General features: G+C 28.5%; 1 protein-coding gene across 1 annotated transcript in view; it reads right to left on the reverse strand.

Annotated features, from left to right (window-relative positions):
- Positions 1-2348: 2348 nt before the first annotated feature.
- The window catches only part of LOC108003597 (cysteine-rich motor neuron 1 protein), a 262593-nt gene continuing 241630 nt past the window's right edge, over positions 2349-23311 (reverse strand). Inside the window, exons 5-10 of the mRNA XM_017065951.3 lie at positions 10899-11084; positions 10625-10804; positions 8111-8466; positions 6730-7086; positions 5465-5665; positions 2349-5381 (exon numbers count right to left, since the gene is read on the reverse strand). Of these exons, the coding sequence (XP_016921440.2) occupies positions 5130-5381; positions 5465-5665; positions 6730-7086; positions 8111-8466; positions 10625-10804; positions 10899-11084 (1532 nt within the window). The 3' untranslated portion in view covers positions 2349-5129. The remainder of the gene's footprint in view (positions 5382-5464; positions 5666-6729; positions 7087-8110; positions 8467-10624; positions 10805-10898; positions 11085-23311) is intronic.

Consider the following 23311-nt stretch of genomic DNA (forward strand, 5'->3'; position numbering starts at 1 on the left):
CTGGAAATTCAAAAAATTATGAAACTTTGAAAATATGTTGATAGAACTTACATATATGTTACATAACTTTTTTGCCTGAAATTATTTTAAAAGGATGAAATTAACCTTTAAAAATTCTAATTATTTTTCGACGTTATAATTCGCAAACTATAAGAAATACAAAAAAAAATTTTCAGGCAAAAGTTTTTTCTTTTCAAAAGGATTATGGTGTGATGAAACATTTATTAATTTTTTATATAATTAATAAAAGTTATAAATAAATTTTTTTTAAATTTTTTCAAATAAAATTTTAATCAATAGTCTAAATAACTATGGGATGGTATAAAAAATACATTTTGTAATAAATACAATTAACTTATAACAAATAATTTAACAACTTATTAAAAATATAAATTTTTATAAAAATATAGCTTTGTTACTAATTTTCGTTGTTGAATTTTCAGAAGTAGAAAAATTTATATCTCTTATTCGTTAATAAATGTTGGATTAACGTACCAAATAAGAATACAAAAGAAAAAAGAAATTAATATATATAACTATTTCAGATCTTTTTATTTTTTTAATATAATTAAAAAATTTATTTTTAAACAAATAAAGAAAATACTTCTAATATTTTGGTTATGAAAATTGATTATGAATGAGAAACTGTAATGTAATGATACTATTTTGTGCATATAGATTAATAAAATTATATAATACTATATAATACAACAAAATTAGAATATTTCCAAATAAGATTTTTTTATATGTAAAAATATATATCAAATGGTTTTTTCGGTATTGTAAATATTTCTATAAGCTAATTAGACCGTATATAATTTTTTGTAATATATTTTGTAATATATAAACAATGACTATAATACATAAATAATGACTAATTCAACTCCAATAATAAAACGTTCCAAGATTCTGTATTAAATATTTTTTTTTTATTAAACAATTCGTTAACACTTTGCAGATGTGAAAATTGCTATATAAATATTTCATGGTGATATAAAAATTTTTCTAAACGTGGAAATCAATAAAGCGGAAAAATATTTCCAAAAAGCAAATATTGTTAGAATTATAATATATTATAATATATATAATATATATTGTTAGAAGTATAATGTAACTATAATGTAACTGTAGCGACTTTTTATCCTTTGTGATAAAAAAATAAAAAAGTTTTAATTACATTAAAAATAAAAAATTTTATAAAATAGTTTCACATTACAAGTTTTTTTTTTCTTTATTCTCATCTGATACGTTGAATTTGTTTAATAAAATACAGACATATATAACAAATTTTTCTGTTTTTGAAAATTCAGCAACGAAAATCAGTAATATAACAATTATATTTATTGTATATGTAAAAACAAAAAATATTTTTTTATACCATAGTTATTTATATAATTATTTAGACAGCTGATTAAAATTTTACATTAAAATTAATTTAAAAAATTATTAATTTTTATAATTTTTTTTTATTATATAAATAATCAATAAATATTTTATCAGATTGTAGTTCTTATGAGAAGAAACATTTCATGATTCATTTCAACAATACTGCAAATTTTTTTTATATTTCTTATATTTTCCAAGTTATAACGTCGAAAAATAATCGAATTTTCAACGATTGATTTTATCCTAAAATGATTTCAGCCAATTATATAATATATACTTACATAAGCATTACTTACATATTTTTAGTGTTTAATAATTTTTTGAATTTCCGGGTTGGAAATCTTTCTTCGTCAATTGCATCTAAGATTCGTAGAATAAGAATATATCGTTTACAAACAAGATTGAAAACGTTGTACTACATATGTATCTTAATCATAATTTAATAATTACGATTAATATCGTAATATATTATATTTAAATTTGTTTATTGAAAATTATTAAAAATTAAATCTTGAACAAAAAAAAAACATTTTTCAATAAGGGGAAAATGATTGTTAGAAATAAATTAATTTACTTACATTTAACATTTTTAAATAATTTTTTAAATTTTCAAATTTTTTCCTAATCTTTCGTCTGTTTATACGTATTTGATATATAGAACAAAAGATTTTTTTATTTTTGTTGAGTTTAGATTAAATATTATGCCTAAATTATGGAAATTAAATTAAAATCTCCAATTTTATTGATATTTTAGTACATAGAGAATAAAATCCCATAAGATGATAGGTTTATTTTGTCTATTTGTCTAAAAACTAAAAACTAAAAATATGTTAAACAAGTGTAACGAAAAAAAAAAAAGAATTAATTATTAACGATAGAGAAAATTAAACTGGAACATTCGGCATGTTACGATACAAATATTTGAAATTTGATGGTGAAGAAATAAATTATCTATCAACTTACATACCACTCGTATACAATATATCACATATCAACAATTTTATTTAATGTCGTTTTATTTAACATACAAGAGCTATTTTTTAAACACGATGCACGATTTTAAAATGCATACGAGTTCGCACATATTAAATAAGTCTAGGTTACACTGATATGACATTTCGCTACGTTAAAACTGTACACAAAAAGAGCGCGCAAACACGAGACTATTCGTTTCTCGATGGCCTTGATTGGCTGCTTTTCATCGCATCTCGAGCGTTCCTCGCAAGATTTTAGTTACGTCGCGATTTTCTCGTTATACCTCCCATTTTTATTATTCGCTCTCTATCTCCTTTTCATTTCAATATACAGTCGCAAAATGATTTTTATAAACAGCAAAAATAGCCGAAAAGCGCAAACATTGGAATAATTTTGGTCCGATTCGATTTCTTCGTTTTCTAAAAGAGAACTAAGTGTCTTTGTTTCGATCGTGTCGAGTTTGTTATCGGTGTCGCGCAATCGCGATATTATTCGAACGCGAGAGCACGCGATGAAGAACGAGAAACGATCGAGGCTCGCGCATCGACGTCGCGCGTCACGGGAACATCGTACGAACCTGTCGTCGATACATATTGTCTCCAACGTACATTTACACGTACGAAATACAGTCTGCGATTTATCGACGATCGTTCTACATACGGTAGATACGACGCGCGTCTGCGTTCGCGTCTAATACGCACATACGCGACATATTTAGCATTATTTAGACGGTAAACGGTTAGAGACGATATACAATAAAGACATGAGTGTCGCATTGGAAAAATATATGTACGCGTTAGTTTAGGGAAGAAGGAATGATAAGACGAGGTTCTACGTGCAGGCGCGCGCGCGCTTCCCTCCAAGCACAGAGATATGTTTAATTTGCACGACAATTGGTTATTTCGTGTTACAACGATAACGATTAGTATCGACTCTGTGAGATGCAAACAAATTATTGTTTGCACTTGTATTGTTTTGTTACACGATTCATATACACACGCACCATCGCAAAATCTCTGTTCCCTTCGGTACTTTTACTATATCTTCTCTCATAATTATTTTTCTTTTTCATTCTTTTATCTCTCTCTCTCTTTCACCCATAATATAACTATATATGTACTTACATGTATTCAACAGTGCATTATTTGCATCATTCTCGCTTCGCTCTCTCTCTCTCTCTCTCTCTCTCTCTCTCTCTCTCTCTCTCTCTCTCTCGCTTTTTTTTTATAGTTCGTAAGTAATAGGCTGTGTTTTATGTCGTTATCGTTGTTGCACGATATCGAGTCTAAAAACGAGCACGATACAAATGAATGATCTCGTAGAACGCGTAACATTTTTTAATACTTGAATAGTATTAAATTATATCGCAAGAGTATACAAAGCGAATAGATTGATTCTCGAATAGATAAATATGTACAAATAATTGTACAAGAAAAAACGAAACGGTGTATATCGAAAACACGTTAAATCGAGATATTGGAAACGAGATATTTCGAAATTTGGGATATTTTTGGCTTCATTGCAGTTTCGTTCGATGAAATGTTTAATTTTACGTGTTACGCGTAATACATAACGTAAAATATAATAAAGACATAGAGAAAGAATCAAGTAAAATGAGAATCTAGAATCTAGAGGATTAAATGTACCAATATGATAGTTATTCATACGAATAGAAAGCAGGGAAAGTTTTTTTTTTTTTTTTTCTTACGCACGATTGAATCTATCGATGAAAAATTAAACGATTCTGGTTTAATTCGTCATGAAGCTGCGCTATTTCGTAATCAAAGCTATCTTGTGGCAGAACAGTATGTGTTACATAGCTTAACCGTGAATTTAATATCGTTCTTCTGTTCCCTTGAAATCGTATAAAGCTAGACATTCCACGCATTGTCAGAGAAAGCGAAAATGATGGAGAAACAAAGAGAGAGAAAGAGAGAGAGAGAGAGAGAGAGAGAGAGAGAGAGAGAGAGAGACAGAGAGAGAGAGAGAGAGAGAGAGAGAGAGAGAGAGAGAGAGAGAGAGAGAGAGAGAGAGAGAGAGACAGAGACAGAGAGAGAAGTAGGAAAAGGAAAGAGAATAAGTGAAAAAAGAACAAGATTGGTCGAAATGGTGTATAACAAAGGAAAGAGAAGAAAAAAGAACATGTAAAAATCGCAAGAAAGCCGATGTAAAATCGTCCAAATATTGCCAAAGAACAGCAACGAAGTTTCGTAATCGCGATACGAAACACAACACATGGTCCAGAGATCGAGGGAACTAATACTATAGACTAAAGACACCTGCTTCTCTCTTCTACGTTTTTCTCGACCGAGTTAGGATCTACGTTTATCTCGTTAGCGTATTTATACTTTTATATCCTTCTCGTGATACGCTAGCTTTTGTATTACATATCGTATTTTGTATTACAATTTACATATCGTAACACGATATCGTATCGAATTAGAGCCGAGGGAGGGAAGGGGAGGGAGGGGATGGGGAAGGAATTCGAGAGGGTACCGACAGTCGTGGTTCACGAAGCATCGGCCTATACATCCCAGTTATCTTCTCTTACAATCGTAAAACCGTCCGCTACTTATAAATAATACTGAATCTACAATATGGTATCTTGGACCGGTAAAACGTCAAGTTTGGACTTGTTGGCAGCGAGTGCGATTCCATTCTACGCTTCTCCCGGTTTGGTCTTCGTTCTTCTCTTATTGACGCCGCCGCACGTAAACTCCGTCTGTCCAAGAATATCTCACGTTTTCCCCGGTTTGTCAAACAGTCTTTTACAAGGGTACAATTTTCTCGTTTCGATGCACCGGCGTGTCATACACTGGCACGCATTTATAGTACTGGGGAGGGTAAATGGAGTATGAAGTCTCGGAGGGTGAGAGACGGGCTCGGAATCGACTGTGAAGAATGTGGACGATGAGCATCAGGCAGAACAGGGAGAGTATCGTGATCAAGATGATCGGCACTGTGCCCCATCCTTTGCCTTGATGATGGCCGCCGTTCGTCACACCGTTTCCTTTCGTCGGCTGAAAATAAAAAGAACGAAGAAATTACGAAGAATCGACTTATCCTCGATACGTTCGAGATGAAACGATACCGGAACACTTACCGCGATCGGACAAATCGGACAACAAGTTCCAGGTTTCGCAGGCAACGGATCGTTGCAAGCTATCGAGCAAACAGTCTCTTTGCAACTAAGCTTCCCTCCCGTATCGCAGGTGCACGAGGTGCACGAGTTCGGATGCCAAGTCGATCCTTCCGGATGCGTGCCGTTCACGTGGTCCACGCAGAAAGCACGACATCGGCACATCTGTGAATAATATCAAGAAATCATTCCACTTAAATATCTAATGTGCAATAAATTTTATTAAATTTTATCATTCGAAAATAAAGAGATATAAATAATACGCTTATTTAATATCATAAAATTGATTCTATAATTTTTTAAAATTGTTGTCAAATTGTATACATTTTTTAATATGTAAAGAAATGTATGCTTTTAAAATTTTCCATTTTAATCTTCTGTTTTTTAATACCAATGATTATGGATTTTCCAATATTAAATATGTATTTTTGCCAATTTTATAGCATTGTTATCTTTTTTTAATTCCTCAATTATTTCCGATTTTTTTAATAGTTAATATATTGTACTATGTATTATGTGAATCTGTTCAATGTCAAGTTCAAATTAATTTTTATTTTCACTGTGATAGGGAAAAATGTTTACCATTATACGTATAGTTAATTATAAAAGTTTTCATATATTTTGTGCGAAGTTAATTTATATTTTTTTTTATTAAAATTAACGATAATTATTTTATTATATGGAATTTATTACAAGCATACAATAAATTATAAGAAATTATGTATAAATTATATAATTTACAATTTTTTTTTTTATTAAATAGAATATCATATTTTGAAAGAATGACATCAACTCTTAAAATTCAAATATTATTTTCGTTTTTAAAATAACTTTGTAACGATACGAGATAAAGCAAGATTTTGAATTATGAAATATATATAAAATATACTCGGGCAAAAATGCATTCGAAAAATGATAAAATTTTATTTTATTTCACGTTATTCAAAGAGATTTTAAATCGAAAAAAATTGCTATACGTATAATAATACATTATGTTTTAATAAAAACATACAAATTTTAATTTTCATTTTAAGTCAGAATTTTTAGATTGTATCCTTAATATTTATTTTTAAGATAATTTTTCCTTCTAAAACTGATTGATTGTAAAGCGATCCTAAAATACAATAACGCTCCATCGTGTGACTTAAATCCACCGATCGATATTTGCAATATATTTCAACGTCTCTAACTATTTAAATTAAAAAACAGACGAAACTGTATCTACTTACAGAACAGCCGCGTTTGTTCGTTTTGTAACCAAACGCACATCGTTTTCTGCATCCGATTAGAGGTGGACAACTTGTCGATTCTGGCGTTCGGCATTTGCAAAATGTGCAATCGTTTTCGTCCATAACTAATCCTCGTTCGCAGTGCAAATCGCACTTCACTTCGGGACAAATCCTTTTTCCGGCATCGTCGATCGCTACAGTGTCAGTGGTAGGTTGTTCAAAAGTCTGGCAATCGCAGATCGAACAATCATTTTCGTCCTTTACGATTTTGCAACCAAAATCGCAGTGAAACTTTGGGCAAATGTTTTTGGATTCGTCATTAGTAGCAGGACGATCCGTTATTATCACATCGTTTCTCTAAAAAGTAGAAAAATATGGGATGAACGTTAAAAAATTGTATTTCATCTTGTCATATATTTATGCGTATATTAGGTATTTAAAAAAAGTTCTTTTAATTCTTTTTATAAGAAAAAATATATTTTCTGACAAAAATCAAATATTTGTTTAGTTTCACATCTATTCGCTTTAGATGATGAAAAATATAAATAAATTCGTGAATGATTAGTTTATTTTTACTTTTATAAACATATGTTTATTAATATAGAAGACTGTATTTATTAACATAGAAGAAATTAAGTATAAGTAGTTTTAATCAAAGTAAATTTTTTTTACAACGAACTATTTTTCGTTATTTGTAAAATAAATTATAGCCAGCTTATTGTTTATATCGTTAAGCTTTCACTTATTTAGTAATACAACATTTCGAATACTTGCTTTCAAAATAAAATAGAAATTGAAAATTGAAATTGTTGATAACTACATCCAAAAATCTTCATTCAATTTAATTTTTTTGTTTGTAATATATTTATTTTATTATATATATTATAAGTATTAAATATTTAAATAGTTGATCAAGAAATAATATCAAAATTATGAATAATAATATAAATTATTCGCAAGTGCTGTCGAATATTTTACTTTTCTAGTTTCTATATTATTTTATTAATATAATTTAACAAATTAAAATAATGTCAAAAATGAAGTGAAAAAGTTATAGATCTAGAAAGACATCCAATTACATTAATTCGAAATTATATTAATAACTATTTAATTATGTATAGTAACTATCAAAAATCAAAATATATGAAATTTCATTTATCTGTTTATATACAATAACTTTCACAAAATGAAATTGTTAAGCCTTATATATATAATTTTTCACACGATAAATAACATACTTCATTTCAAAAAACGACTATATATCCTTGTGACTATTTTTTTAATCTCCTTAAAGCTGAAAAATTGAACGCACTATTTCTTCGATGTTAATAAATATACATCTAAAAACGATCACGAGAATATTTATGCGCCCGATACGTACCTCGGATTTATCGCAACTACAAATGGGACAATTGCTTTCGTCTTTCGCGTAACCGTGTTCGCATGTTAATTCGCAACCGTCGAGAGAAGTTTGACAAGGTATCTCCGATCGGAGGAACGTCGTGTTCGTAAGCGGTGGACAATGCGGACAACATTCGCCAGGATCGGGAGGAATCGCGTTCTCGCAGGATTTGCACATTGATTCTTGGCAGGATACCATCCCGTCCTCCTGGCAGACGCAACTAACACAGTCGGATGGCTGCCATCGTTCGTTCAACTCTCTCGCTTTGCCCTCGTAAATACAATATTTAGGCGGTTTCGTCATCTCGGTTGCCACTTTTATCCATGAGATGGACTCTGCGAAGCAAACAAAAGTAATTGTTTTTTGCGTAGAGATTGGGGTAAGATAACAGAGAGATTTACGATGGTAAATGCTTTTTTTCATCGCGCAATTCGATGATACAGCTTATTAACGTAGATTTTAGGTATGAAAAATTAACGTAAAAGAACGTATAGATTTGATAGTTTAAATGAATTTTGCATGAACAGTAAATTATAACGTTTTGAGAATTAAGAACGTTTTAAAACTTTAAAATAAAATCGAGATATCGATTTTTTATATTATTTATTCATATAATCTGAGATACAGAGTAAGATAATAACTTATTACTTTAGTATATCATTAATACCCTTGGTAATTATATATAAAATTTCTCTTCGATTTTAATGACATTGAAATGTATTATTAAGATCAATATTTTGAGCAATTTTTCATTATGCATATATTTCTTTCGCTTCAGTTTCTGAGATATACGTAGAAATATATTTCGTATCATAAATAATGTTTGATAGCTTTTTATTAGATTTAATGTAAGTTCTTATTAAGTAATTACTATACGCAAAATGAAAAATATTTTTTTCTTGTTGTTTCGAAAATCAACGCTGGAAAATATTATTCAGAATATTGATCTCAACAATATATTTCGAAATCATTGAAATCGAAAAAATTGACTTTTTTTTATATATTTATTTTATAGTTATCTATTTAAAATTCATAAAATTAGATTTAAAAAAAATAACAAATAAATTTAATCATAGAATGTTTTATTAGTATATTGTTATTAATGATTTTTCTTTGGAAAACTGTATTTAATTCTTTAAATGCTTAAACTAGTGATATTAATCATCAAGTATAAAAATATTAACTTTGTCACATTGTCAAAATTGTATTCATTAAATTAATATAATATTTTATCTCAATCATATTTAAATTAGTTTATTATCTCCATACCAAAGATAATTGTAAAATTATTTTTTTAATATATAAATATTCATATTATTATTAAAACATAGATAAGTTGTTAAAATATTATTTTATTATTATCTATTAAAATATTTCTTTTGCACAAGAGATAAAGAAGTTTATTTTTGCTTAAGATTGCCATTTTAACTTATTTTCCTATACATTTAAATGGGACATTATGGGAAGGAAGAAGAGAGAAACGATTGCAATCTAAATTGAAAGTTGGCGACGATAAGTTCTCTAAGCTGCGAACAGACTGGGATACAATCTAGAAATAATGTATCCTGAGAGTTAGTTAACTATCATCAATCTGTATCTTAGCAATTTAATAATAGTGACAAATGTTAGTATTTATATATTAATTAACTTTAATTTTAATTTATCAACTCAAATCGGTTGATTTTTATAAAAGTTAAACAATTATATTTATAAAGAGTATATAAGTTAATCAATTATTAATGATTGCATCTATGCGTGCCTATTATGCCAATTATTTTTTCTAACGATTGTATGTCATTGAAAAATTATTAGCATATATCGAAAAATTGGTTATATAAGTAAATATTTTTTCTAACAATATTCTTTTATACATAAGTAATTTAACGTTAAGAAGAATATTCAAATCGAAATAAGTATTTCGGGCTAACTTTTTGTTGTTTCTATATAATAATTAAAATAGTTATCACGAAAGCGTTAGTTTGTATAAAAAGTTATCATTTTTATGTTTTATTTAATTTGTACATTTATTTATAAATATAATTTATGTTTAATTAATTAAAAAGAATTTTTAATTTATTATTAAAATATAAAGGAAATATGAAAATTAAATATTTTGCGACTTTACAACTTTTTTAACATTGTTATTATTTTATCAGAAAATAATAATTATTTTGTTAAAAAAACGTTAAAATTCTTCACAATTGTTATTACAAACAAATCATTATTTAATCAGATATGTTTAATTGATATGTTTTACTAGTTATAGCAACTCGTATAATTATATTATTTCTCACATAACTTATTAAAAATCAAAAACTGAAAGATTGGACTTAGTGTACATTTTATACAAACTCTCTTACACAATCATTCAATTGTTTCTGATTGCCTGTTTGCAGTTTTACGATTATCAATGATCGATCGATCGATCAAATATTGTGGAATTTTTACTATTTGGAACTGCAAGTGATAATCGAACGTATTTAAATCTGTTACCTGCGGGTTTGCACTCGTAAAGAGGGCAACAGCTACCGGGTGTCTCGCGATCCAGGGCAGCTCTCACTTGAACGGGACGATGTCCCGGTTGACAGGTAGGCCTTGGACAGGGCGCGCACTCGCACTTTCCATCCTCGGTTAACACGCTATTTTCGGGGCACGGCTCCGATTCTCGAGAGTCTTCGATGGAAAATAAAGCGACACTTTGAATGAGTTTTGTCCCGGAACGAACGATGGATCGTGACACGACGCGACGTTTAATTCGATCTCTTACCTGAGGGCAGGCAATCGTAACGAGCACAACAGCTACCCGGTGTTTCTGGATCCGCTGGCTTCACCTGGATCCGACGTTGACCCGATTCGCACTCGACCGATGGACAGTCGATGGCCGCCGCGCATTTGCACTCACCGCCCTCCCCTTGAACACTATCCTCTGGACACTCGTTGCCACGCGCGTCTCCTATAAACGCAAACGAATACAAATGTTGAATATATTTTTCTCGATTGTATGTTGGAGGATCGCGTTACCGGTTATCGAATTTGTTTCGATTCGTTCGAATCGAACAAGAAAAAAACGTTACTCGGTTTCTCGCCATCGAACGAATGCAATTCTTTTTTTCCGATCACCGATTCATTTACCGTAATCGCATTCACGCGGTTCAGGAAACCGTTACAGAAATATTACTTCTCGAGGATAAAGCAAAATACGGAAAAAAAATTGCATTTGCCAAGCAAATGTTGGCATCATCAAGTCAGAATAACGAAGAAAGGGTCGTGACTGAACGTCGAATCGAGATTAGTTAAATACGATGCGCTGCGATCTTTTCGATCGAATCGATCGTTATTGCCAATTCCCCATGGGGAATCACGATGTAGGAAATACGACCACTACCAACTCGAATTACGCGGGAAAAGTTGGATCGCAATTGGTAACTAAAATTTATAACTACGATGATATTTCTCCGGAAATGGATAGGATTCTGCAACATATCTGTATACCTTCCGTGTTTGAGAAGCGGAAGCAACAAAGGAAAAATAGTACCCGTGAGAATCACCGATACAGTGTGTGTTCGAGAAGGATACCGCATCGGTTCCTAGGAGTATTCTATCTCCACCTGGACCGAATAATGCCAACGTTTCAAACACCACATTTCAAATCTTGAATCATTTCAGCCTTTGCCCTATAGAAATCTTTTGTTCAAAACAAAAGATGAACAATCCGCTGTACGTGAGTCGTTTGAAAAGTAATATCGCGTACAATTCGAAAAAGAAGCAACAAAAAGTGAGCCATCAGATTGTAAATATTCATTCGTACTATAAATTACGCAAAGATTCATTTTATTTACTTTACTCCCTTTTGATCGTGTCATCGCCCACGCAACTTTTGATACAATCAAGAAACCGTTTCGTTTCTTGTATTCGTCACACTCGCCTAATTTGGTATCCCGTAATTTTTACTTTCTTTCACATCTCAAGAGGAATTTTAAGATCCTTCGTCTGAATAATGAAATGGTAATAAAATCTAAATATATATAGAGAAATTAATTTTCATTTCTATTTTGATTTTCTTTCCATCTTATGAATTACCGATACATATTTTTTTAGAGATCTATCACTCCGTATTGTTGCCATATGGTAAGAAAGAAGGGAAAACTTTGAAAAGAAAGATTAATTTTTGATTCACATTTATTATATTATCGATCGTGAAATCTTCCATTATATCGAGATTTAGAGAAAAAATAGATTATAAGTTTAAGTATAAGTCTAATATAATGAGTTCATTCTATTTTCTCTTTTGATTATATAATAGCATATGCATTTAGTATCGACTAAAGACACATTCATACATACACGCGTATTTTGTTAAATTGTCGAATTATTGAACCTAATATCATGATAAATTCTCGTGTACGAGAAGCAAAAATCTAAAATGTAAGTAAATATTTGCGGCTACTTTTTATCCCTTTGCGGATAATTTCACGCTCGATAAAGTAATTAAACGAAAAAGTTCTGAGCCTTACTACGTCATGTGATCGGTTATCGGCTATGTGTCAACCGGACGTAATCGCAGAAAATTCCCGGTTCAACGCTTCTTTTTTCTTTTCAAGCGCTCTGTGATTCTCGTTCGATCTTTAAAACGGCGTATTTTCAGTCTCTAGGCTTGTATTACGCATTTACCAGGATTATCGATCGAGCTGCTTGGTGCCGAGACAAGTAATTGAGCTTATACCACGTAATTGGCTTTTAACTTTTCGACATTGCTTCGACGGACATCGGATGATACGAAATAAGATTATTCGATGCGCTTCTATCGCTGTCGAGATCTCTCGCAAGAACAAAAATAATATCGTTACCATTCATCGATAATGAAGTTTGGTGAATCTCAAGAATTTTTTTTTCCTTATCCCAAAATGTGCATATTACGATTATAATTATTTATATATATTTAATATAATGTATGTTTTTTCGAAAAAAAAGAGAAACGATATTTGATCTATACTTTATTAATTAAAACTATAAATTATCATTAATAATTCGTGGAATTTAATACTTCAACGTCATTCTAGAATTCTACATCTACTTAGGCTATAAAATTAGGTTAGGATTTCTCATTAGGCAATAAAATTGATTTTTTTTTGCAAACATGTATTCAAATCAATATGTACGATTTTAATTTAAAATTAATAATGTAAATATAAAATAATTCCAAGTGAAATGATCCGTATTTTTAAAATAAATAGTAGACTGTAAAATTCATCCAATGTCTAAACAAGAAATATATATATTTGGGAACTTAAATATTTTTTAAAATAATTAGTACATCAAAAATTTCTCTAATATTTAAATAAAAAATATATATTTGCAATATAAATAGATTTATAATATTATAGATAGGATAATTGTAGATTTTATATTAAAGAACAAAGTAAAAAATAATTATAAATTTTGAGAAAAAAAATAATTATATTTTTACGTATAAAACCATTTTTCTCAAAGTTTTTATTATCTAAATGCAGAAAACATTAAAAACAATGCATTCTATATCAATATTGATTGTTTCTACGATCTTCAGTAATGATTCTTTCGCTCACAATCTTCTACATTTTTTTTCTTTTATATTCAATAGCTATAATTCTAGAAAAATGTTTATTAGTTATTAAGTGTATTTTTAATATTTTATAAAAAAATCGGACCATCTAACCGAAAATCAGAAAGTGATGGCTAATTTATATTTTCAATTGTTATATGGTGATATCACAATGTAAATATGATTTCTAAATATTATATTAAAATTGTATTTCCAAAAAATTATTATTTTTCAATAAAATGTCAATAAGTTGTAGTTTGAAAAATACGTAAAAAGTTTTTGGTATATACTTTCGATACAATTTTTATATTATAACTTATTTAATTTTTTAATTAAAAATAAACAAAAACAAGTTACAATGTACTACCAAAAATAATTGGTAATATATCATATAATATATCAGATAATATATCATATAATGTGAACGTTTTATAACGTCTGAGATCAAGTCTTTTACTTGCAAGGTCATCTTATCTGAAATTATTCTATTTTTGCTTTTTATTGCATCTTTATGCATTTATGATATGATAACATGATGCTATGATATACAACACATATAATGTTTTATAATTTATGTGCAATTTCGATATTTTATTATTTTTGTTGTTATTATATCTATTATTAATAATCTGTCAATATACTTTTGCAGATTTACAAACGGTTATTATTATTAAGAATTTCATAATGTATCTGTTTCAAATTTTAGGAATTTCAAAATAAAATTAATATTAATGTGACATAGATATTTAAAATGTGAGATATGAGAAAATTTTTATCATTTGCAATATGAAATATTTATGCTATGAAAATATTTATGTAAGTGATCAATGCAATTCAGAAACTATTATTTTTAAAATTAAAATTTATAAAAGATAAATTGAGATATCGAATGATCGATAAACACTTAAATTATATCTTATCGATTCGATGAGTTGAATATATTTTGATAGAAATTATTTTTAGAAATAATTTTTAACTTTGCAACTTTTAAATGTTGAAAGATTTTTCTATAGAAAATTAAAAATTAATTCAATTAAGATAAGAATATTAATTTGAATGCATGTGAAAAAAATTTTTTATTATTATCATTATTATTATTGTAATTAAATATTACTGTTACAAATTCATTCATAGAATCGGGAATCTACTCATTTCTTAATTTCTGATTATCATCATATTATAAAAGATGCTTGGAAGAAATAAGTTGAAAATTTTAATTATGATTATAAAAATTAAAAAAAAATTAGCAAGCAAAAATATTCATTAAGACTTATTTATTAAGTTATAAATAATTTAATTTTACATTAGATGAAGTGAGACAGAGAATGAGACGAACATTTATTTTTTCACTTTGCTATTATTTTTTCGTTCATTGCACTCACTAATGCAAAATTAAATTCTTTACAATTTAAAAAATAAATTTCAACATTTTAGTATACCAATTTTTGTTGTATCGTATTTACTTTATTTTCTAGAATTATTTCTCACATTTTCTTTTGCCTCGTGCAAATACATGCACAATATATGCATAATATGCTTAGTATACTTATTAATATATAACAAAAAATATTTATTTATACAAAAAAATTTTTATATTGAATAAATTAAATTATCCAGCTTCAATTTTTTTCTCTTTTTCAACAATTCATTTACTCTTTTGTCAAATTTCATTCCTTCCTCTTTCTCGTTCGTTTTCACGAAGCAAGTCTTAAGTGAATGAAAATCAAGCAGATCGAGGACAAGGAATATCACGACAGTATCGATGACGACTCATCGGTCATTGCGAGATCGCCGAGGACCAAACTTTGCCAAGCTTCTCCGATCCGGTTGATCGAGTGCTGTGAAACTCGTTAGATGTATCGCGTGTCACGTTCGTGAAGACAGATAACGGGAGAAAGAAGAAGAAAGAAAATGATGAAGATCATTATAAAAATACGCGAACGTTATCTCGCGCATATAATTGACATTGACGTAACGCGACCGTGCGCTTCTCACTTGTTTGCTTTTTTTCCTGCCCGAGATTCCATTTTCTAATCTTATCTCGTTAACTTCAATTTAATTTTGATTGATTTTGCGAATCTTTCCTTCTCAATAAATCAGTCAAATGGGTCTTATTTGATATAACAATATCGAACGATTTCAATGATTTTTTAATATTATTATTGCATGATTTTGAATAACTTTTTCCTTACACATAAACCGGAAAAATGGTCTTGGAATTACTCGCAAAAAAACTTTTAGCACTATGAATTCTACGTATGCATTCGTGTGATAGTATACAATTGTCACTTTTGAATTATTTGTACAAACACGACATAACGGATGAACAAACATCAACTTAATATCCATTCATAACGAACTTGGGCATTCTATGAAATGCAAAAATAAAAAAAAAATATAAGACAATATGTTCAATCTTCAATTTTTAAATATTTAATATGTTCGATTCATTCAATATGAATTTATTCAATATTGGAGGCTATGAAAACAATATTTTAAACAACTTAATATATAACTCTGAAAATATTATTGGATAAATTTATTTTAAATATATTTTATCTTTAATAGTGTTGAATAGTTTTATTAAAGTGTTGAAGCAAATAAATGCATTATATATATTTATTAAATATAGTAAACATTTTTATATTAAGTTGGTACTTTCATTAAAATTTTAAATAAATGATTACATGTATTCATTTACATGTATGTTTTAAATTATATCACAAAAAAAATATTAAGTTAGTGATCACATATTGATGCACATATAAGCAGAATTCAATAATAATAATAGAGAAAATTTTTTGAAAATAAGTCAAAAATTAATGCTAAGGAAAAAATTTTTTAGAATGGTTCATAACAAAATATTAAAAAATTATTGAAATTATTTAATGTTGCTATATCAGAAACTAGCTTTACAAATTACTAATATCAATATAAAAATATATTTTTAATCATACACAAATATCCACTTTCGGTGATGTGAATAGATGTACAATCGAACTATAAATCCATGGACAATATTTAATAATTAAATATTCAATGTTTAATAACGAAGATACAGTGAAGTTTCGATATTTTTTTCTAATATAAAATAGTAGAGAGTAACATAATATTGATCAGTTAAATTAATAGAAAAATTTTGAGAGAATAAACTACAATTATTAATTTACTTCAATTCTGTTATTTTTCTGATAAAAAAACATTCAAATAAATTTTCATTACACATAAATGTTTCGATTAAAATTGTACATAAAAATTTACAATTTCATCTCTATGAAAATACCTACATATATTAAATATATAACCAATATAAAACCTACATATTATTAAGTTCTTTCTAATAAAAAATTTAAATAGATATTATTTATAATACTTTGTAATTCAAGTTTAAAATAATATATCCAGTCTTTAAAAATAAGACACTTTGTAGCACATAAGAAGAAATTAGTTAAGCTATTATTTCTGTTTTAAAAATTTGTAAGAGATTAATTTATTATGAAAGAAATAATAACAACGAATTTGAAAATGAAAACGAATATAAGAAAGATAATATTATATGAAAAAGAAACGATTGAATAAAGTATTTAATAAAGTGATTATTATAATGATGTTTATTAAGAAATTTATATTATATATCATTTTTATGTAGAGATATATCTAGAATTTCTAATATATTTATTTAAAAAAAAAATATTACAATATTTGTTATGAAATAATGTTAAGTCAGTCAGTATAATATATATATGCCAACAATAATTTATACATCTTTTCCATTTTTCTGAAATTATAAATATAAAATATATAAAATTATTTATATCAATTTATTTTCTATCCAATCAATTAATATTTGATTTACAATTTTTAACAATAATATATGAATGAATATAACACCGTTTTTCTTATAAATTTTTAAAATAAATATGAAGCCGAAATATTATTTTAAATTACTATTTTTAAATTTATTTTTATTTTGACAATATATTTGAAAAGTAATTTTATTTTGTGTATATAAAATATATATATTTAAATGTATATAAATAATATGTAATGAATTAATTTTATTATATTAATAATGTTATGTTTGAGTAATATCGGTCCGAAGAAATAGGGAAATATCATTATAGGGTTAGCTATATGTTTTGCAGCTTCTCGATTAGATATAACCAATCGAGAAAGACTTTTTAAATTAGCTAAATAATTTTTAAATATCAAGAAAATGAATTAAAAAATTGTGTATTTCTAATTATCTAATAATCTAATAATTATTTCTAATAATCTAGCATATTTAACATACATTACAATAGATTATTCTGAAAAATGTCATTAATTTCTTAATATTTTAATTTAGAAAGTTTATTTTTGTATCCTTGCTTCTATATATATATAAAATAAACGTGATATAAGAATAATGAAATATTTATCACTTTTCTTCTATTATATATATATTAAAAACATGATCCATAATTCTCAAATCTCTTTATTTCTTCTAATATTGCTTTTGAATAATCTTTTACCTTTTATGTATAATATTTCATATTTTATCAGAAGAAGAGGACAATCTAGACTTGAAAAAAATTAATGAAATTGCCAATATAAGTTTATTTTTAAACTTTTTTCCTTAGTATTCCCCCACTTCCATCTCTCATTTCAACTTATCGATACTTTATTCGTCGGGACCGTGATTCTTTATTTTTCCTCTCCCTCACTATCTTCGATATCCGTTATCCGATTTTTTCCCCGAATACGGCAAGCTGGCTGAAGCTTGCTAACTAGTTTATATCGATCGATAGATCGAAGGCAAGGCGGGGTATTGGCAGAGGGGGAGAGAGCGAAAGGTTGAGTTAAAGCTGGGAACGCGCCTAGTTTTCAACCACCGTGAGCTTTCGTTTCCCCTCGCTTTGAAATCGTCCGAACTCGCTGCGCCGCTATTAATTCTTTCCGGTCTTTTGTCTATTCCGCCGCGCAGATAGAAGTCGAGCTGCTCGCTATTCCGCATTGTTCACGTCCTGGTCGACGTTTTTTCGCCGCTACGCTTTGCCGTTTCTTTTCTTTTCTTTCCTTCCCTCTTTCCACTATTTTTCTTCCACGCGAATTACAAAGTCGAAACGCGGTTAGATAATTGCCGAGTTCTGTGAATACAGTTTTATGATGTCGAGTAGAGACCGATAGTAACACTTTGAATGTGATCACACAACAACAAAAATTTTTATACGAAAGTATAATTTATTTATTTTATATTATTAAGGCATCAACAATGTCCAGATTATTGAGAAGTGGGGAAAATGTTATAATCGTTTCACATAATGGATTGATTGTAAAATAATTTAAACGATGATAAAAATTTAAATTGTTTATCGAAGCAAATTATGATAATAAATGAAATTAAAAAAAATGAAAAATAATTATATTTATCTATAAAAACTAATTAATCAAGTAATTGAAAATTACAAGATTTTTTAGTAATAATTAAGAATTATTTTATATTATGATAAACATATAAATCATTTCTCGATGCATTTTTCATGTATTTAAATTTTCGCTCAATGCATTGCATCAATTTTTCAATAAGCATAACGGGCAAAAGAAGCAAAAATATTCTTTATTGAATTTTCTCTATGTTAATTAATATAATTATAATATTATAATCAATTTTAATGATAATATGATTGATGATGTAATCATTGACTATATTTTTGAATTTAAATTATAAATTTTAAGTAAAATATACATAAAGATCAAAGAAAAAGATATCGAAAACTATCGAAAAGTTACATTTTGTATCTATATATATATATATATTTTCTGATTTATTTTCTGCACGTTTCTAAATATCATTTTTTATAACATATTTATAAAATTCGTATTTATATTTTAACACGTTATTATACGTTAAAATATTTAACGCGTTACACTCGTCCCTTGTTATATTATACTGTCCCAGTTTATTCAATCTCTAATATCAAACTAACTCGTTTATCAATAACTCGTTTTATTAAAGAACTTTGACAAAATCGGTCATCGAAAGGTTGGGACAAATTATGGGATGCATCACAGGTTTATCAAAGTTTATCGATGCATTATAATCCACCGTTAAACAAGGAAAAGGATAAAGGTTTCGAAGAGGAATCGATTGCGAAGAGTGCGTGCAGAATGCGAAAATTTCGAAAAAGTTTCGAATTCAATTGCGCATAATTGTATGTATGAAATATATATATAATATATCTATTTATAATATATGTATATAATGTATACAGTGTGTATATACGTGCGTGTGAAATATATTTCAAGAAATCAAAGCAACTGTTAATTTCTTGTTTACGTCATCGCAACGATTTCGAGCGCGCGAACAAGCGCGACAAATTGATAATTTACGTACGTGGAATAGGCGTGTGGATTCTGGACGCGAAGGGTAGAAATATAAAAAAAAAAAAAAAAGTTTAGGTAAATCCAATCCGGCAAATGCACGGGGAATATCCGAGCCAAAAAGCGACCGACGAAGATGATATATCTGCGGGAAATCATTAGCTTAATTGAAATCGGATAGGTGGATGAAACGAAGTTAATGATTGAAAGCAACGGAGCTTGACGCTTGTTTCCAAAACCGTGCGAAATCAATGCGATTGATCGGTTGGCAAAAAAAAAAAAAAAAGAAAAGAGAAAAAAAGACTATTCCTGGAGAAATGTCTGAAAAAGATTTTAATTAGCTTTTTCTTTCGCGGCAACGAGCTGTCGGTTAACGGGATTTAATCCGCAAGTGGTTTCCAATCCTTTCCCTGATCGTTTGAATCGTACCGATTTAGGACGAAAGATGCTTTCTAATCAGGAAGTTCTTTTTTTTTTTTTTTTTTAGGGACAGGAACAGAATTCATCGTGCGCTCGAATGCACGAATCAGAGCGGAAGGGTGATGCGTACGCGCGTACATATCTACCCTGCCCTTTTCATTCCGAGCTCCGTTTTGCTTAATCTCTTTCATTTCGTTTGAAAGGACTCATCAAGCGCAAGAGATAAATCTGTGCTATCCACCGAAGAGAAAAACCGTGACGAAAAGTTGGAGCCTCGATGGATTCGAAATATCCTCGCCTCGCGTTGAATATCGCGCAAATTATCGCCAAAGAACGATTTCGAAGACGAGAGAAAGAAAGTTTTTTTCCCCGACACCTTCGTATCGAACATGTCTCCGCTGTCATCGCGCTCCCGTCGTTGATAAAGAAAACATCTCTGCTGGCTAAGGATTTCGACACACGAGCGTTGTTCCCGGTATTTTTGTCAAAACAAAGGACTCTTCTTCTTTGGCCTCATGACTAGAAAAACAAACGGACGGAGGAATACCGTTCTCCAAGACTTCTTTCGATCAAATCCACCTTCGACGCTTTCCTTTTTCCTTTCCTTTTATTTCTCCTCAACTTTCCTCTCCATCGATGCGATTCCCTTTTTCTAGGAGCGAATCTTTGATCCCCTCGATTACGCTCCATCATCGACGATATTTTTTTCTTCTTCAAAACTATTTTTCCTTTTTTAACATAGAATCTCTACTCAAGATAGATTTTGTTTCGCGCATATCTATTTGTACTCGACTAAATCCAATACAACATTTTTTTATCGAAAAATACGAAGTTGAACCACGAGTGCTTGGCGAGTTGTGGATTCTGAATAAACTTCGACTTTTCTACAGGATCCCGAGGTACTTAGGTTGGCGCGCGTCTCGGCCGTATATAATTCGTTCGAGAATTGCTCGAAACGTAGATTCCCGCTTGCGAGCGGGAAAATGATCTCGAGTCGAAAACCTATTACCGAGACGGTGTTATCGATTTACTCGATGATATTTCGCGGTTGCTTTAACGGGGGATCGTTGTAACTGAATGGTCGTTCAATTCGTGGAAAGTTTGGCGGAACCGAAGGTTTCAGGATTGCCTCGTATACCGCGGAATAAAAGTTACGAGAACCGATAGTTGTTGGCCCAAGTCATGCACGAATGGACTACCAAACTTCCAATTGCCATCACTATGGAAAATTACTTCGCAAGGACTTGTACCACAAGCTATAAATGTCGTGATCGATGCTCTTCATTGAAATATGCTTTCATAATATTCCAATGAAATTTATTCGCGAAATCAAGAGGTGATCAAGAGAATTCGATACAAAGTTGTTCGATTGTACGTGTATAAATTGTATTTATCAATGTTCGTTATCAACGTTCGGCAATTATTTTTATTTTATTATACTCAAGAATATTGAAATAAAGACTGAATCATTGTAAGGAGAAAATTGTCGAGTAAAATGCGATTTATTACTTTTTTAATTTATTAAATCTATTAAATTAAACTTATCTTCTTAAAATAAAATCACCATTTATTTAAAAATTGTACAATTTTTGGTAAATATTTTGATAAATATTTACAAAAATACTATTATCTTCCGATCTCGATGATTTTTTAATATGTCGCGAATCTGATATAATTCATCTGGCAATCGTTTATTATTTAATAAAGTTATTAACGAAAACAATTTAAGTTAAATTAACTTAGGTTATGGTTTAGTAAAAAGTCATTAATGTAATCCAAAATCAATATAAACCATAAAATCAGAAATTAAATATAAATTTTTATATTAATTTATCTTAGTTCTAACTACAATTTCATCTCAAGTCAAAATTAAATAAAAATTGTATATTATTATTTATAATTGTTAATTGGTTTATAATTTGTATTGAATTTGACCAGTTCGAGGCGTCAATATCTGTGCAAAAATATGATTAATACTAATCTAAACAAACTTTTTGAAAAAACGTTTTTATTAATAAATATTGAAGAATGATTGCAAATAAAATCTTCACAATATTGTTATTATCTTTACAAACAGGCTGATAATGTTTAATAATATATTAAAGAATTATTAAGATCGGAGAGTAGTATTTTTTGTAAATAATGATCTATTTTTTTTATTTCTTGTAAAAAAAAACATTCGATTAGAACATTTTTTTATAACAATTTATGCTAATTTTCAGTCGTATTATTTATTGGTTTCATAAGTATGATTTCATAATTAATTTGCGTTTTAGTGTATTCGATGAAGATAAAACACTGTGATTTTTATATCATAGGTATCACATTTGTTTACTATTTTTTTTTTTTTAAGTTTTTCGAACTATAAAAGAAATAAAAGTCAAGTATTCAATTGAACCGAAACTAACTAAAACCTGATATAGTTGAACAATGGCATAGATATCAAGTATATCAATACTGGAAAAAAAAACTTGTAATTGAATATTTCTTTCACAAATTAAACAAACCTATGAACTTTTTGATCCATTTGAAATACTCGCTATTATTTTTAAGATTTTAATTTATGATTATTTAATCCTTAAATTAAGTTAATTTTCGAATTCGACAAGATGACGATTTTGATTTAATGGAATCATCGATGCTGTTTTATATCGCTTTCATATTTGAAAATATATATTTGTTAAATTGATATTGAAACAATATAAATAAATATAAATATAAATTAAGTAAAATTAGATTAGAGGAATATTTTTCGTAAATTTTTTTTGTAAAGTATATCTGAAAGTCTTGCCACAATTAATAAACTGTTTTTTACT

This window comes from Apis cerana, linkage group LG1, assembly GCF_029169275.1.
Source record: "Apis cerana isolate GH-2021 linkage group LG1, AcerK_1.0, whole genome shotgun sequence".
Lineage (NCBI taxonomy): Eukaryota > Metazoa > Arthropoda > Insecta > Hymenoptera > Apidae > Apis > Apis cerana.